An 18765-nucleotide genomic window follows, 5' to 3' on the forward strand; every position below is an offset into this window, starting at 1 on the left:
AACAATTAACAGTATTAAGCATATTTATTAAAAATAATGTATTTATTTATTAATTGTATTTTTAAATAATTACCAGTGTTTATTGAAAAAGCAGTATTAAATAATGTATTTATTAATTAATATAATGTAAGCTATAATTTATTAAAAAAAGTATTAACATTTATAGTATTTATTAATTAATAGTAATTAAATAATTATGGTATTTTACTAATTAACAGTATTAAATGTACTTTTAATTAATACATTTATTAATTAATATAGTACTTTTAATAATTACAACATTTTTAATAATACTATTATTTTAATTGATTAACATTATTTATTAAATATAATGTATTTTTTAATAATAGTATTTTTAAAAGTTATAGTATTAATAATTAACCCTATTTTATAGTATTTTCAATAGTTTTAGCATTATTAATTACAGATTATATAAATTAAGTGTTTATTAAAATACTGTAGTTATTAAAAATATTAATATTTTTATTAATTTGAAACTGTAAGTAATATAATTAAATTTTAGTCTATAATTAAGAGTAATTATATTTAAATTAAATTTAAGCTATCAATAACAGAAAATTACATTTAATGAATAGAAATTAGCCAAGAAAATAACCAAAAATAAATTACCAATAATTTTGTCAAAATGACAAAAAATGGATTAACATGATTTTTAATAAATATGCTAAATTAACAAAAGTTATATATATATATATATATATCTACTTTTTGAAAATATGTACTAATTGTCAGTAATATTCAAGAAATAAATGTAATTAGTTCATAGTGTATTTAATATACATTTGTTTTTTTGTATAAATTATAAATTATATAATTGAAGTATTATAATCCTAGCCTATGATGATATTAGTTCATATTGTTACAATGGAAAATAGAAAAAAAATGTATTTACTATTTTGTGTTTTCATAATTTCACTTTCACTCAACAAAGCCTTTGCGTCGTATGGGTCCCCGCTAGTTAAATTATATAAATAATTTTATATATTTATATAAATAAAATATTTATTAATTATCTAAAATAATTAACTAATCGAATTCAAATTAAATCGAATATTAGAATGCTTAATCAAATTTGAATTCAAATATTGATTTTCAATTCCATCACATATCGAATCAAATTTGGATATTGCCTGATTCGATTCGTATTCGATTCGTTCAGACACCTAGTTATGAACCAATCATTTGATCTTTTTCCTTAAACCAAACACAATGTATTCAACCAATGTATTACTAGATATCATACCAAGGATGGTTTGGATTAATAACTGTTCATGAATGTTTGGTGAAAAAGCACTTATTTCAAAGAGGGTAGTATAGATATTTTCAAAATAACATGTCAGGCCAAGACGTGCAAGAAAGGAAATAATCACTTAAAAGTAAGTTCAAAATTTGGGTTTTTCAACAAGTGTTTTTTTTTTTTTTTCATTACCAATGCCAATTACCATATATTCTAGCTTATTTCTCAAATATAAATAAGTGATTACTTATTTGAATAAGATAAACCCTTCCAAATATAGACTTAATTTTAGCACTCAGTACACCAAACAAACAAACCCAATCAGATTTCTGTATTCTCTTACATGGATGGGCTATTGTCATTACTCATTGTTTAGGCCATCTTCTCTCAAGGTAAATGATGAATAAATGATGTAGAGTAAAAAAAATCTATATATTAAAAGAATAATAGAACGTCTAACGTTATATTTGTTTGAAGGAAAAAGTAGGGAAAGGAAAGAAAATGAAACTTTTTCAAATCAAACATAGCCCAAAATTTTAAAATTTCACTACTATCTTTTTGATTTACCAAACCTAGTCAACCCTAACTCTAACCCAACCCAACCTTTGGGCTCGGATTGGGCCAATCTAACTTTTCTCATCTTTTTGAAATATCATAAAATGTTTCGAATTGTCTTAATCTTTGACCTAGAGACCTACTCTGAGCTTTTATGACCGGTGGCTGATCATATTTTTTATTTGTTGGTATTTACTTCTTTGATGTTTTTATTATTTTTTTAGTATAGAAGTGAAAAAAAGGGAATGTTTCAAATGATTAAAGCAACGCTTTAAAAAACGATCTGAAGTTAGAATCGTTTTGGCCACTGGTTTCTGGCTTGATAGTTTAATCCTCCAGTCCAAATGGATGGCCTATTCTGATAAAATAAATAAAAAAAATAAACTTTAAAACGGCCAAAAATCATTGAATAAATCGGACGGGTTGATGGTTTGACCACCCAGGTCAATGGTTCGTTGACCGATTCAATGATTTTTGGTAAGAGACCGGGGTTTGGGGTAAAACGGAACCGATTGTTTGAACAGTTCATATGCCGGATGGTCAAATCGTCCAGGTCAATGATGCTTCAAAAACCATGGATTAAAATCTATTATGAATTATAACAGATCTTCCATTTATATAAAAAAAAGGTTTAATTGAAAACCTAAAATCATGAAATTAATAATAATAGAACATAATATTATGGAACAAAAAACACTAACGACTTGTCATTATTGTTAGGGCTTAAGAGTTAAAAGCATTGATATGATTGTATGCATCGCGTAACAGGATAATAATACATATGTACAATACCAGAGCGAGGTTCGGGTTGCCAAGGGATCACTCGATCCCAACCCAATGTGAAATCGGGTTGCAAGGTCCAATCCTAACCCTAACTGACTAATTCAATTGCCAACGTGACCCGACTGTTTTGGGTAGGGGCCAACCCGGCCCAAGTTGTGGTCCTACACATAATGAGATGCGAAGGTCTGAAACTGATGGAGGGCCTATTCTTGACGGTGGAAAATGGATAATAAATAAAAATTTGGTCTATTTCGAATCTTACCGGAGTCAATCACCTGCTCACAGAAAGGTAGAGAAGTAGATAAATGGAGGCCCAAATACCAACCTGCCAAGTAGGCTTACAACTTGGGTGGGCTCACGAATCTATGGGCTCGGCCCAAGGACCCGTTCCTAAAACAGTGTAAAATGTCTATTCAGATACCCAATACGTACGACTCTCTAATCTCTCAAGTTTCAAGCCTGTGGTGTTATCAACTCATAATGCCTAATATATTCTTGATCGACGGTAGCTAAATACTTTTAGATCTGACCTCTAACCTCCATTAGGCTGTCTTTGGTTATAATATAAATAAATTTGAACTGATGCAAAACTAAGGCAGTGTAAATGATTTGAGTGTAAAATCTGATCTATTTTTGTTTTAAAATTTAACTTATTTTGTTTGATTGCAGTATAAAAGAAGTAATTTAAGACATGAAAAAGAATAAAATAAAATCCAAAACAAAATTAAACAAAAATTTACAAGCAAATAAATTTTCACTATAACCAAACACAGCCTTAGTCTTTAGTCTTCACTGCCAGGAATTACGTCACTAAGCGGAGCCCCGATGCCTCCGGATCGGTTGACGAAAAACAAACGTGCGTATGAATTTGCGGTTTTCATGGCGAAATATGGTCACTTCCACCTTATAAATATATCAGTTTCCTTCCATATTTCCAACATTTCTTTTTCCACAACAGAGACAGAGTTCAGACTGATCCCTCTTCGTTTTCTTTCTGTCTTTTATCTTTTCGTTTTCGTTTTTAATACTTGGCATTGCTATCATTATAACGTCATTCTTTTTCCCTCTTCCTTCCGGCGGACTACGGGTATCAGACACTGGTAGTAAATTTGTGGCATCAGTCTATCATTCTGGAAGAACATTTTCCGGCTGCCGGTTTCTAACGAGGTGTGTTAAAGTTGTCGTATCGGTCTCTCTCTCTCTTTCGATGGTCGTTAACGACATTCTTTTTCCCTCTATTCTATACTTTAGTTTTCTTTCTGGGCTTCAGTCCATCCAAATCGGCATTCCATGGATAATGTTGACAATGTGATCCTTTTTGCTATTTAGTTACCATTTAATTCATTGGTTAATTTAGTTCCTTATTACTTGCACAAACTTATATAAATGAAATAGTTCTTCTCTTTTTAATGTTTTTGAAGTGGTATTTCTTGATGATTTGCAGTGTAACTGTAATATGCTTTATTATGTTCTGAATATATGGTTAACATGGACCGAGCTAAACTACTGGGTTATTAAAACAGTTACCATAATAGTAAATCGCCATTGTCCTATATTTGTCTTTCTTGTATAGTGGATCAAGTAATCTGTACTAATCTGAATGGACGGCTAATAGGGGTACAAATCTCCATACAAATCAGTAACATTCAAGGATTTTCTCCAGTTGGGTCTTCTTGATTTTGAGTTCACCAATCATTTGCATTCTGTTTCATGATTGACATGAACGCAAATTCTTCTCTCTTGCTTATGTCTCTTCCGATTACTTAAATTGACTATGTATGGGGTTTTGGTGCTTGATATAGACTCTGATATTCTACATTTAGTTCCTGACTATCTATATCACAATATGAATGTTCATCCAACCGCATTTTAGTGCGAAACTTAATTATGGTTAGTTCCTCAGATAGTAGTTGCAAATATTTGATATTAGTTCGCAATGAAGGTACTTCCGCAAAGTATATATGTTCTAGTTGAGGGTTTTCCTGAATTTTTCTGAATTGTGGATCAAACATGTTTATCCATTAATCTGCTTTGTTGACACAGTTATCCATATTGGGTGCAGGCTTTGCAAACATGGCAGATTGGCCTCGTCAACCATCTGTTACTCAGAATTTGTGTAGTCAGATCCTTCTTCGTTCCTGCAATTCCCAACATGTGCAGGCTCGAAACTGTAGCTTTTACAAGCCTTCCCATGAAAGGACACAAGCTTTCTCTATGCCCACCTCGAAGTCAACTGTATTTGTCCAAGCACCTTCTGAGAAAGGCGCCAGCGCATTCGTCGTTGATTTCCTGATGGGTGGAGTCTCTGCTGCTGTATCAAAAACTGCTGCTGCTCCTATTGAACGAGTAAAACTTTTGATTCAGAACCAAGACGAAATGATCAAGGCTGGTAGACTAACTGAACCCTACAAAGGAATTGGTGATTGTTTTGCTCGTACGATCAAGGATGAGGGATTTATCTCATTGTGGAGAGGGAACACCGCCAATGTCATTCGTTACTTCCCTACTCAGGTTTGTCTTTTCTGTAAACTATCGTCTCCTTTGGATTTTTTTGTTCACCTCTGTTATTTCAATCTTCCTCACTTTGTGTCATTTCTTTGATTATTCCTTAAAGAATGATCTCTTGGGCCTCTGTTCTGTAATCATGACAATTTGGTATGTGTCGAACCAGGCATTAAACTTTGCATTCAAGGATTACTTCAAGCGTATGTTTAACTTCAAGAAGGATAGAGATGGATACTGGAAATGGTTTGCGGGAAATTTGGCGTCAGGGGGTGCTGCTGGTGCTTCTTCCCTGTTCTTTGTTTACTCCCTGGACTACGCCCGAACCCGTCTGGCCAACGATGCAAAGGCAGCAAAGAAGGGAGGAGAGAGGCAATTCAATGGTTTGGTTGATGTGTACAGGAAAACTCTACAGACCGATGGAATAGCTGGACTCTACCGTGGGTTCAATATTTCGTGCGTCGGAATCATAGTCTACCGGGGTCTCTACTTTGGAATGTACGACTCTCTCAAGCCTGTGATTCTCGTTGGGAAGATGCAGGTTTGTGAGTTGCTCATATTATCGATCGTTGGCTTTGAATGAGTTACATTACATCATGCATTATTAATTGGGATATCACAGCGAGTCTCTCTCTCCGGTGGTTTCAGGATAGCTTCTTTGCGAGCTTTGCGCTGGGTTGGGTGATCACAAACGGAGCCGGGCTTGCATCCTATCCAATCGACACAGTGCGTAGAAGAATGATGATGACATCCGGTGAAGCTGTCAAGTACAAGAGTTCAATGGATGCGTTTTCTCAGATCCTACAGAACGAAGGGATGAAATCATTGTTCAAGGGTGCAGGCGCAAACATCCTACGTGCGGTTGCCGGTGCCGGCGTGCTTGCCGGATATGACAAGTTACAGATGATCGTATTCGGGAAGAAGTATGGATCTGGTGGCGGTTAATTAATCCTTGGCATCCATAATGTTCACTTCATATCATTCTTCATTGTTAACTGAAGAAAAAACCTACTCTTAAATAATTAAATGTCAAGGAGGGTGGAGTCTCCTGTTAATATTGCTGGGATTTTTATCTCCATATATCTTTTCAAGGAGTTGTGGTATTCTCTCTAGCTACTACTGGTAATTGATGAGTCCATGAAGAATGAGCTTTGACTGAGTGCTAGCGTAATAAGATGTTTTTTTTTTTTTTCATCTTGCTCTTAGACATATTAGAGGACCCAGAATCTCCATTGGAACTCACTGCAACACCAACTCTGAATCTATGCCCTTGGGCAAAATGTTTCGACACCTGAAAAATGAATAGTAAGATACAGGTAGCGAGAGCCAAGCATTGGAAGCCCAACAAATGCGTCTATCAAGTTATCTACTACTCCACTCCAAGCAACAGACCAAAGAGATGAGAGAAGAGTCATAGGGATTGAAATAGTTGTAGCCCCCTTTGGATAATTAACAGACATTCCCACCATTGATGAACAGGGTGGGTTTGAATCTACAAATATTGATGATTGAACTGAACTTGGATCCATAGATTCAAGTACGTACCTTTTGGAATTAGGTCCAATTCCAAACTTAATTAGTAGCTAGCTAGATGTACACGGTAAAAACTCAAGTTTAGGAATGCTGAATTTATAGAGAGAAACAAGCGAATCCAGTGCAATTTTTCTCTTATTGTTTACCTCATTATCAGTATGCATCCAATACGGTTTGAGACTTTGAGTTTCAGGTTTTTTCCAGTAGTATTTTACCAATCTCCACAAACCAAATAGTTCCAATCATGTATTGATTTTGGGTCTAGAGCAACCTGTGTTGTAACTTGTAACCCAGATCAAGCCTGACAAGACCGAAACTTATGCATGAAATAGTGTCGTGGGTCTCAGTTTCAAAGGATGATTGAGTTTCATTCTGTGAGGAAACCATTCTCTGGATTTCTTATTGGAAATGACAATTTTCACTTGAAGATGATGAATCTCAATTCTGATTCACAGAGGGCACTTGCCACCGCAAACGTGGGCGTTGCAACTAAAAGAGTCCGATAATCTGCTATTGTTTTCTACTTTTCTATATCAATTCAAATGCCCAATGAGCCTCTTCGCATTGTTGGTTATCAAACGAAATAGATGCATATGGGTCTGATAATCCGGTCCCCATTTGTATTCATCTAAACCACGGTGCCTGATTGATTTCCACCGCTACCAGACGCAACCTAAGGCTCAATTTGGAAGGGAATACAAATACAAATATGTACAGTACAAATTTATACAAAATAATACAAAATATAAGATTTTGTGCTCTATATATTTGTATTTATACTCCTTCCAAATGGAGGTTTTACATTTTGCATAACATATTTGTATTTACACTCCCCTCAAAAAGAGATAATACAAAAGAAAGGATGCAAATTTTCACATATCAACGCATATATAAGTTCAACTGGTTATACAAAGATAACTAATACAGTAAAAAGAAAAATGGAAGATAGGAGGCTAGGACTTGACAAAGGTGGTAGTACATTGCCTCAACACCTGTATGGTGTGTACCCTTCCATGTGCAGTTGTTATATATTGAATCAAAACACTCTTTTTAAGAAGTAAATTGTCCATGTGGTTCATGTTGGCACATTTTCTGCTCTTTTACTAAGGCTGTGTTTGTTTGTAATGCAAATAAATTTGCACTGATGCAAAATCATGATAATGCAAATGATTTAAGTGCAAATTCTGATTTATTTTTATTTCAAATTTTAGCTTTTTTTTTTTTTGAATTCAGTAAAAATGAAGTAAATTAAGACATCAAGCAGAATAAAGTAAAATCCAAAACAAAATTACTAGAATTTGCATTTTTTACATTTGCACCCCATGCATTTATACTAGTGCAAATTACTGCAACCAATACATAAAAACACCAAATATCTTCTATTTCAAAAATTAAAGAAAACAAAAATTGCAAAGGGCATTTTCACAGGTTTAAAGATTTATGCATTATCTTCAATAACCCTATTTTGACCCAATTTCCACTGTAAATCTGTATCATTAGCTTATTATAAATGTTGCTGCTTTTCATTAGGCTTAGTTTGGAAAAAGTACAAATACAAATATATAGTGTAAAACCTTATATTTTGTATTATTTTGCATACATTTACACTGTACATATTTGTATTCGTAATCTTACCAAACTGAGCCTTAGTACTTTGAGAAATCTTCCTTTTTTCGCCTATTCGATCTGAAACTGTCGTCCTTCTACATTCCAATGTTGCTGGGTTAGTCTTCTTCCCCACTTCACCTGTCTTAATAACTCTTTATATGGACTGACAAACCACTATCCATTGATGGAGTTTTAAGCAGGGTGCAACTTGGGCGGGCCCAATTTGAGCCCGAAAACATCTTCACATTGTTGCATGGCTGGGCTTGGATTTTTAGTCTGCGCACTGGGCCTAGGCTCAAAGCCTTGGTTTTATTTTTTATCTTTTGGGTTGGATTCAAGACTAACCCGCCCAATCCTTAGGTGGCTCGAGCTTGGTTCAAACCTAGCCCGACCTTAGTATAACCTGAAACCAGCCTAATTACACACATACACACAGATACATCCGGCCTGAAAGGCTCATTTGAGTCCAATTTAGCAACCCAAACCCGGCCTAGGCTCAATTTGAATATCACCATTTTCAGTTTTGGCTGGGCCTGGGCTGGAAAGATCGGGCTTGACCTTGGGCCTGGTGGAGGCTCAGGCCTTAGGCCCATTATTTAGGGTTGGGCCACCTGCTCGTGCCCGACTTGCACCCACAAGTTTAAGACTTTAAGTGGATGGATATGGGTCGGGTGATGGATACCCATTGCGTCTATTACACAAGGCTCTTATCTTCAGTTCCTCTCTTTAGTAGGAGTGAGAATGGGTTGGGTCAGTTCGGTTCCATGGAAAAACTTGGAACCTACCTTGTGAAGGTTGACTTTAGAGTTGGTCCTGGCCTTGGTTGTTCCAGGGTATACATGAGGAATATATTCTTTCTTCACTCTCCCCATAATAAAAATGAAACATGCTCTTTAAAAATGAAACATGCTCTTTAATGTTTATATTATCTTTATTGATTAAGTTGAGTAATTTATTATCTAGGTTATCATAATATATTAATATATGATTCAAAGCTTATCATTATAATTTAAATTTTATAAATATTACCTTTTACATTGCTTATTATACACATCCAAATATTAAAATGAAAACAAATGATCAAATGGCTTAAGTAACTCAATGGTCAAGTGAGACCATGGCCTTTGTAACCATGAGTTTTTGGGTTCAAATCTTTACCTCAAAAGAATTTTGGGGTTTATTTCAAGGCAAGTTCAGTTCCACCAAGGCTAGTCAAGGCCAATTCATAAGATTGGTTCGAGTAAGGTAAATCCCTAGAACCAGAAACCAGTCTATGGTTGGTAAATGGGTGTATTGTAGTTCAACCAATGCCTACTATGCCCAATTGCCATCTTGATTTTAACCCCTCTTCCTATGTCTTATTTCTCTTCACTTTGGGTCCACTTAGTTGTATATGGTTTGACCCAATGTTTTAAAAAACGACCCGGTAATAGAACTGTCCTGGCCACCGATTTTTGGGTTGATGGTTCAACTGTCTGATCCAAATGGACGGTCCATTTTGACTAAATAAATTAAAAAAAAAAATTAAAGTTAAAAAACAACCAAAAACAATTGAACGGGTTGACGGTTCAACTGCGCAAGTCAACAGTTCGTTGACCGATTCAATGATTTTTGGCCGGAGACCGGATTTGAAATAAAAAGAAACCGTTGCCTGAATGGTTCCCAAACAGAACGATCCGATCATCCGAATCAACGATGATTCAAAAACCATGATTTGATCCCCAGTCCCCCGGTTTCAATTTTTTACATCCATTGACCTCTTATTCTTTGCTAAGAATACATTTTTAGTAACCAGGATTAGTTTACTTGCCTTATGAATCTCTATATAATTTAGGGCAGCATGAATTATTTATTTATTATGATGCTAAGGAAATTATGCCAAACATTGCTTTCATAAAACAAAACACATTGACTATATAATATATATAATATATTCTTCCTTCTTTTGTGTCTTCAAATAGCTATTTTATACTTTTTGATTTCAATAGTGGGTTGATATTGTTTTTTATGAAGTCCGATTGGATGGATGTTAGTCAACCCAAGGCCTGGCTTGAATAACCTAGGGATAAATAATATATACCCAATATTATGTTATCATTATGCAGTACACACCTCATCTCTTATGTTGTACCTCTCATCTTAATTTAATCATAAACCATGCCAAATCTCAGCTCTTTTTATAGATATTTCATCCGTTACAAAGTATATCACTCAAAAACCAATTTCCCTTTATATGGTTCTATCATGGAATGGACCAGAAATATGAATTTGGGATGGGTACCTTGCGTCGAGTAATTTAAGCCTAATGTTTGAGTCCAGGCTACGGGATAGGCTGATAATGAGCTAGAAGGGCCTTGCCTGATTGATGCCCAAGCCCATTTTAAATTGGGCTGGTTGCAACTACAGGAACTTTACAAGTTATTTGGTCCATTGCCCACATAAATGGTACCTTATTGCAAGCCCAAACGCATGCATGCATGCATTGTCCATTTTTTTTTAAAGTAAAACTTTCTACAGAACACCCTCCCAAGTCCCTTTTGCTGCATTATTTAAAGCATTAAAAACCAATATGGTGTAACTCCATCAAATGGAACGCATTAAAAAAATCACTTATCAAAAGCAATTAAGTGGGGTTTTGACATTGTGAGTGGTTTTGTTTTCTTAAACATAAACAACTGTCATTTCAGCAAAAACAATACAATTTTACTAATATATCAACTTTTTTTTTCTTTTTTGTTTTAGAAGATAAAACCGTTGATGTTGTAAAAAATGAAGTTATGATTTTAGTATTATACATGGCACACCAGAGGTCCCTGAGGCTACATCGAATTGGATAATTTAAAATTGAAATATGGAAAACAACTATAAACAAATGGACTGAACGCCTCATAACAAATCTATATCTCCACTCTTGTATATTAATATAAGAGAACTTTCAACTTGCTTTATTGAAGTCTTATTTTAATCCCTCGTTGTAACGGGGTTCTATCAAAGTTTCAAGATTTTTTATGAGTTTACCGAATGAAAAATATATTAAAAATAAAATTCAGACTTTAGAGCAGTTGTCTCTTCTAAGAATGGCAATCGAGTGGGTTCAGGGTGGGGACCATACTCCCTTTTCTTAATTTTAATTTTGAAACCAATTTCCATTCCTGATCCTGATCTCTGCCATGAATAAAAATAACCCTTTACACAGAAACATGTTCCCATCTGAATTCACATTCGCACCCTACAAACACCTAGAGGTGTAAAGTGTGCCATACCATGGGCCGGGTTGGCTTATAGGCCGAACCTTGGGCTAGGTCAGGCTGTGCATCGGACCAAAGTTATTTATTTAAAAAAAATTGATAAAAAACTTAAAATTTTAATTTTATATGAATTTTGTATATAAAATTGCTTATATATAATAATTAAATAAATTAATATAATAAAATTAAAAAATATATTTATTTTATTAATATATCATATACTATATATTATTATATAATTATAATTTATATTATTATATAAATATATATAAATAATATATATGGGTCGTGCCGGCCCATGGACCTAAAACCCTAGACCCAGCATGGCCCGCATGATCGAGCCAGGCCTAGCACAGCCTACGGACCGTCATGCCGGGCCATGCCAAGCCGATCGAAGTTCATGCCAGACCGTGCCTAGCTGATCCAAGTTCATGCTGGACGTGGCCTGATTTACATCTCTACAAACACCCCATAGCATATCCCAAGTCCCAACTGAGTATTGGTAACATCTTCCACTAAATTTTTAAAAATCTTAAATTAAAATGATTTTTAGAAATAAATTTATTTAAAATAAGAGATTTTTTAAAACATTAAAATATTTGAAATATATTTTGATATATAATATAAATAATATTATATATGTATATATTTGATAAATAACCGGGGAAGGTTAGGACAAGACAGGTCACTCCCCATCCCATCCCTGGTTGGGTATTGTATCACTATCAATCCCCATCCCGTCCTAGTCCCCATCAAGGCATCTCTTCCCGAACCTCAACTGGTTAATATCACGGGAAAAATTGCCATCTCTACTGATGTTATCTTTGAATTTTGAAACACCGACTTCTTTTCCTACCTTTTTATTCCATTCAGCTATATAACTAAAATGAAGAGTTCAGATTTCATTTCAGGTGGCCCCAGGGAACAAACAAACATGAATTTCCTTCACAAATCACAATTCAGATTAGTGGTTCATATTAGTCCATGAATGGTGATATGGGTGGGTAGTTCTGGCCCATGTAGTAAGTAGCAACTGTCACTACCTACATGAATACTGAGAAGAAGAAACAAGGATAAATACTGGTTCATGAAGGGGAGAATGAGCCAAAACCAGAACCTACCCAAAAAAGGAGAACATGTGTAAAATGGAAACGATGATACCTAAAAACGTTCTATCAAAATCGAAGTTACAATTACGAATACTTTAAAATGTCGTAATATTTAATATATATGTAGGTTCCACCTAGCTTCCTCCTCACACTTGTACTCTGCATGTCGTTTGTTTATACGGGCATTTCCTGATTGCAGCGAAGCCGCTACAGTTGGCCGGCTCTGCTTAGATTAGTGGTGCTACTCCAGTGTCAAAAAAACCAGAAGGAACAGACTACTGGGTAATGGGTACTCGCCTATACGAACCAACAGGGACGCCTCTACCGGTTTGTCGTGATCCGAATTTTTCATTCTTCATAAAATTCACAATTCGGATAAGCGAGCCACGACTCACATCACATGGCCACTTGAGGCCAAGATGTGTCATGTTCATTTTTATTTTTTTTGTTAATTTTGTTCTTCATCTCTCTCTCTCTCGCAATTTACTTTACAGTAAAGTCTGTTATCTATAATCCATCAAAGGAAATTCAGGAAATAATTCTCCTTATTATATATAGTTGTATGCATTATTAATACCAGGACATTCAATAAACACAGCGCAGGCTTCCAAGTAAACCCATAAAAAAGAAGAAGATGCGGAACCCTCTCTCCCTCAGTGACGAAGATGAGAACGAGTCTTCAAAGTTGCCCTTCTGCTGGTGGAGATCGGTCGAGCACTTCAACGACCAGGGCCAGCTCAAGCTCGATCTCTCCAACCTCTCCAACCTCACTCCCAGGGTCAAAGTCCTCAGAGAAATGGAAAGGCTCGCTCTGATAGCTCCTGAGGGTCTCGACGACCTCCGACATAAGCTTATTACCTACCGGGCTGGCGATTTTTGGCTACCCACCGGCGGAATCAAGAAGGAAGACATGGATATTCCACCCATTGTCACGATACTCTTGGCGGGTTTCTCTGGTTCGGGGAAAAGTTCCCTCGTGAACCTAATGTATAGCGTTCTGGGTCGGTCTGGACTGATCCCTTTTGCTCAGACCTCCGGTAAGCTTTACGGTAGTGAAATTGGGTCTCCTTTTTGGTTTTTACCACGTGTTTGATGTTTCTATCATTATCTGTTCTTTCTTGCTAGGGAACTCTTCCAACTACACGACTATGTTCATGGAAGAACACAACGTGCTGAGGTCGCTGCGAAGTGGGTTTTGCGTTTATGATTCGAGGGGTTTGGATTACAACCGGGTGGAAGAGAGTCTGGAGGGGTTGTCGGGGTGGCTAGTTAATGGGGTTCACCATCACCAGCTGTGTTTGAGATCAGGAGACGAGGCGTCGAAGCCATTAGTTGGTTCCATGCCATCGTCGTCGTCCTTGTCCAAGTTCAGCTGGAGAAGAGTGAACTGTGTGGTGGTAGTGGCAAACATTGCAGAGATCTACCAAGCGTTGAAGAAAGGGGACGCAAAGCCAATGGAAGCGACAAAAGCTCTCTTCAACTGTCCTGCTATAAGGAAATGCAGTAAGTTCCCTTCTCATTTTCTTCTCCTAGGCATATTGTCGAATACCTACCTGGCCTTCTGTTCGGGATCAGGTCAAAGTCTTTTCTTGAAAATAAGACACCATTTGATTTTCTTTCGGTGAAGCACCTCGTGAGAACCAGACACCAGTTATTATATGATGATAACCACTACCATCATAAGGATATAATAGGGATATTCTGCTCCAGAAAGCCTGTCTTTTACTCAAGTGGGATGATTTCAAACAGATGGAACCTGGCAGAGCCAAGAAGGGCCAATGGCTCACTAGTACTGGGGAATCAGGGGCCGAGCATAACATAGGGAATAGAGATAGTGAAGTCAAGGAAGAATTGTTCATGTTCACTTGTTCAGGCACTGGGCTGGGCAGGGTAGGGCCACTAGGGTCCTTTTATCAGAGGCTGCTATCATCTTCATCTTTGGGATTCCACCACCCTTTTTATCACTTTTCTTTTTAGTACAGTTGACATACCCTTCTTCTTCATCATTATGATATCATAAGAACTAACTTCTTACCCAAACGAGAACAAAGAAAAAGCTAAATATCACATATTGGCCCCAGTGATGCAGTAGTAGAATCTATCTATCTAGCACTACAATGGGATTGTTAAAAGACCTAAAAGGTTAAGTTGTGGTTAATAAGCATCGATTATTTAATAGGGTGCTTAGGAGTTTTAATCACATTAAATATATTAATCCACATGGGATGTTGATATAGCATTCAACATAGACTCTATTAGATTACTAGTCAATGCATTCAATTGTCAGATAATTAAATATTATATTGCTTAATTAGGAAGAAAAGGGGCCCTTCTCCATCTTTGAATTTAATTATTTCACTTGAGTTAAGCATTGGCCTTTCTCTTATCCCTTTTGGAGTTTGGCCTGGACAACACCATTGTGAAGTATAGTTGTAGCTTGTGTTCTCTCTCTCTCTCTCTCATTTGCATCTCTTTTCTATTCTTAGTTCTCTCCTCAACTTTGAATTCGGGTCTTGGGAGGGGTAGATTGGACATAGATCAAATGTTTAGCAATGCACCAAGTATTATGTACTATCATTCTGAGATTTAAATTGTTTGGCCGCCTCAAATGTCTACAAAATAAAACTGTTTGCTTCAATAAACTGGTTCTTCTCATGGTAGATCAGGCTTATCCATTTGCTGATATAAAACATCTGTTTAGGGATGTCAATGGGTTGGGTTTGGTACAGTTTCATTAAGCCCGAATTGGACCCAACCCGTGCTCAATCAAGCCTATATATACATATATTTCAATGCAGCAGCAATTCCAGTAGGTTGGGTTTAGCATGACCATACTGGATTTCCTGCCCACTGCTCTCTACTCGCCGTGAATTGCAGCCACATCGCACATCTTGAATTGTGAGATGTGTGGCTGCAATTCACGGCGGGTAGAAAAAGTGAGTAAGAAATCTGGGTTCTTAGCACAACGGGTTCATCTCACCCAAAACCCAACTAACAATGACTCAATCCTAACCCAATAGGGTCAGGTCAGTGCATATTTACCATTTAACCCAACTCACTGACATCCCTATGTCTGCCCAAGCAAATTCAGGTGGGGTCTGAAAGTGCCTCTGTTAAGAGGTAACATACTGACCACTTAATTAGTCTTAATTAAGAGGTTATTTGGACAAATAACCCTTCAGCAATATTATTATATAATATAATTTATGATAGGGCAAAATACAGAGAAGAGAGAACCACCCTGTACTTTGGGGGTACTTACACTTAGGGTCGAAAACTTTCATTTACAACAGAGTGCTACCATGTACTTTCAGATTCCAACGCTATGCTCATGCTGTTAGCATTTCAATGAGATTTTTTTGCCCTCTCATTTATTACAAATACAAATATGTACAGTACATATTTGTATTTCAGTTTGGAAAGAATACGAATACAAATATGTACCGTAAAAATACATATAATACAAAGTTTTGCACTCTACATATTTGTATTTGTATTCCTTCCAAACTGAGCCTAAGTTTTTAAATTTAAAATTTAGGTTTTTTTTTCTTTTTCGCTTAAAAAAATGGTCTCATAAAGTTCGAAATTGACAAAATGCTAACTACAGAAGCAGTCTGTTAGGAATCTGAAGTTGCTTTTGTTGCAAATGAAAGTTTGGGACCTAAGTGTCACTATCCCTAAAAAGGACATGGTAGTTCTGTGTATTTTGCCATTTATAATAACATAATATTTTTACGATTTATGTTATATATTAAAGGGTTAAAACTACAAATCAGGATTTTTTTTTGAGGTTCTAATATTCTGAATGTCAAGCACTTCCACCACACTTAGAACTCTAAATTTAGAGAAGTTATTTCCGATCATTTAAATTTAAAAACTGCTTTTAGAGTTTTCATGCTTTTTAGAAATCAGAGTTGGGGTTATTGATCAAACACCACCCCAAACTTATTCTGGAATCAAGTGCCAGCCCAACACCTCAGTGGGTGGTTAACTATTTTGGAGTTTATGCATATGCATGCTCACAAATTGAGTTTTATGTATTCCCTACTAAAGTGGATTGGCTGCTTGCTATTTTTGTAATTCGATCTTGCTCTTTAATTTGTTGAGAGATAGTTAACAACCCACCTCAGTCATCCTTGTTTGTTGCAATTATCTCTAATTGTAAGAGTAATTGTTTGCAGATGAAAACCCCATCCTGATATTTACGCATGGCGACAAGCTATCTTCAGATGAGAGAATCGATGGCCGACTGAAGATCTCCAAGTTTCTGGGTATATCAGAGACGTCGGGGGCGTATGACATTGTATGCCTGACCGAACATGGGTTGCTTCCAGATGAGTCGGACCCCGTCACTGCTTATGCATTGACAGAGGCCATATATAGGGCACTGATCCAGTCGGACAGGAGCCATCCTCCCAAGAGAAGATTTAAGGACTGGGTGGTGATGTTAGTAACTTGGCTTCTGTGCTGCATCGCTGCATTCTTCGCTTTCCTCGCTGATTTCTTCTCCAAACTAGGTCGCAAGGATAAAAAACTTAAGCTGTGAAAACTGATAAGTGAGAAAACACACGTTTATCTATCTATCTTTTTCTTTTCTACAGTTCTTACCCCCTGTGTACTGGGTAGTGCAAGGGGAATGTGTATGTTTTTTCTTTTACAGGGGATGAAAAAAATGTGGGTGTTTGTATATAGATGATAGAATAATGTATTAATATTTGTCGGGATCTATTTGTCCCGACTCATACTGTTCGTCTGTAAGCTACCGGCCGGCTTCACTCGATGGCGTGATTGGAGTCGTCCTCACTCCGCATGGCGCAGCGCAGTACAGATGGTTCACGCATGAGCCACTCTCTCTCTCTCTCTCTATCTGGTACGCCAGCTTCGTTATCCTGTTTCTAGTGGTACCTATTTTCGGCGTATTCTCAATTCACTAGTTCAAAAGTTGGATGGATGGTCCCCATATATGAATTAATGTCATCAGGCTCTCTCTGGGCGTAGCTTTCTACCTTTCTTCATCTTTATCTTTATGCAGCAATAAGAATGTCTTAGGGCTCCAAAAGAAAATCTTTTATACAAATAAAATTTTAAGCTAGCTAGTTTATTTAATTCTTTTAATGTACTAAATGTCTGAATGTTTGCCCATTTCTACCTTTAAAATGTTTGCATTTTTCATTGATATATGCATGTCATAAGAAGAATTGATTTCTTTTTACAAGTTAAATGGATTAAAAGAGCAAGGAGTAGATCAAGAAGGACATGAACAAAACTGTGAAAGTAGTAAGCAATACCAATACTTTAGCAATAGAATGACATTAAACAGGCTAAATGGAATTCATGTAGCCAACCCCATATAGTTGGGATAGAGCTTAGATGATGATGACGATGATGGCATAAAGGTGCATTCCGTTATATAAAAAGGAAAGAAATTTGTTCAAAATTATCTCCTTGGCTCTATTTGTTTTCGGTGCAAAATTTTCTAATGGGATTAAACTTAGCCATTTTGGTTTTAGTTTGACTTTATTGTTGATTCACGAGAATTGGGGGTCTGGAATTCCAATTCCAACTATTTGGTTGGGTGGAATCAGAATCCCATTTTCATTCCTCTTGAATGGTATTCTCCCATTTGAAGAAATAGTCAGTTTTTTGCTTCTCTCATTTGAGGGAATGAAATCCTATTCTTGTTGATTTCAATTTCCATTCTCATTCCTGACTGAACCAAATAAGACTATAGAAATAAACTATTTCGAATTTGATTACAAACCAAATAGACCTTTATTTATTATTAATAAAATGGGTACTAAAATAATGTGTTCTACGCTTAATACCAAAAAGAAAGATGAATGTAGAAGGAAGATTGTTTATTTAGAGAAGCAAAATAAAAAATAAATTTATCTCGATTTTAAATGTGAAAGAATAAAAGCAGGATGAAGGTAGTGCTTTTGCACAAGGATGATCAGATTTTGGTCCATGTGGGAGCATTTTGTGGGTTGATCCAAAGTCTCTAAATAGGGTCCTAACCCTCTTTTTACTTTGGGTGCAAAATTGAGTACCTAATTCGAACGAAGAATTTGAATGAAAAATTGACAACAGCATCAGATCTGTACTCACAGATAAGCCGTTCGAACTTTAAGAAGACCAACCCAGTTCTGCCCAAACTGCACATCTAATC

General features: G+C 36.1%; 2 protein-coding genes across 6 annotated transcripts; both read left to right on the forward strand.

Annotated features, from left to right (window-relative positions):
- The first annotated feature begins 3524 nt into the window (after positions 1 to 3524).
- Positions 3525 to 6257, forward strand: LOC148861377 (ADP/ATP translocase 1, mitochondrial-like). The gene is made up of 4 exons (XM_088941336.1): positions 3525 to 3763; positions 4659 to 5107; positions 5268 to 5639; positions 5747 to 6257. Exons 2-4 carry the CDS (start codon positions 4670 to 4672, stop codon positions 6041 to 6043), a joined length of 1107 nt encoding a protein of 368 aa, XP_088797462.1. The 5' UTR covers positions 3525 to 3763; positions 4659 to 4669; the 3' UTR covers positions 6044 to 6257.
- A 6331-nt stretch (positions 6258 to 12588) lies between these two features.
- Positions 12589 to 17702, forward strand: LOC148861378 (uncharacterized). Of its 5 annotated transcripts, none has more exons than XM_088983542.1 (4): positions 12589 to 12923; positions 13195 to 13633; positions 13722 to 14099; positions 16778 to 17702. In XM_088983542.1, exons 1-4 carry the CDS (start codon positions 12882 to 12884, stop codon positions 17140 to 17142), a joined length of 1224 nt encoding a protein of 407 aa, XP_088839668.1. In that variant the 5' UTR covers positions 12589 to 12881; the 3' UTR covers positions 17143 to 17702. The 5 variants fall into 5 exon arrangements, with proteins under 5 accessions (XP_088839668.1, XP_088839671.1, XP_088839669.1 ...); XM_088983545.1 differs by having other exon boundaries at positions 12683 to 12878; XM_088983543.1 differs by having other exon boundaries at positions 12739 to 12923; positions 13177 to 13633.
- Positions 17703 to 18765: the final 1063 nt, after the last annotated feature.

This window comes from Nelumbo lutea, chromosome 4 (assembly GCF_056320005.1).
Source record: "Nelumbo lutea isolate HS-2025 chromosome 4, American lotus-T2T, whole genome shotgun sequence".
NCBI classification, from domain to species: Eukaryota; Viridiplantae; Streptophyta; class Magnoliopsida; order Proteales; family Nelumbonaceae; genus Nelumbo; species Nelumbo lutea.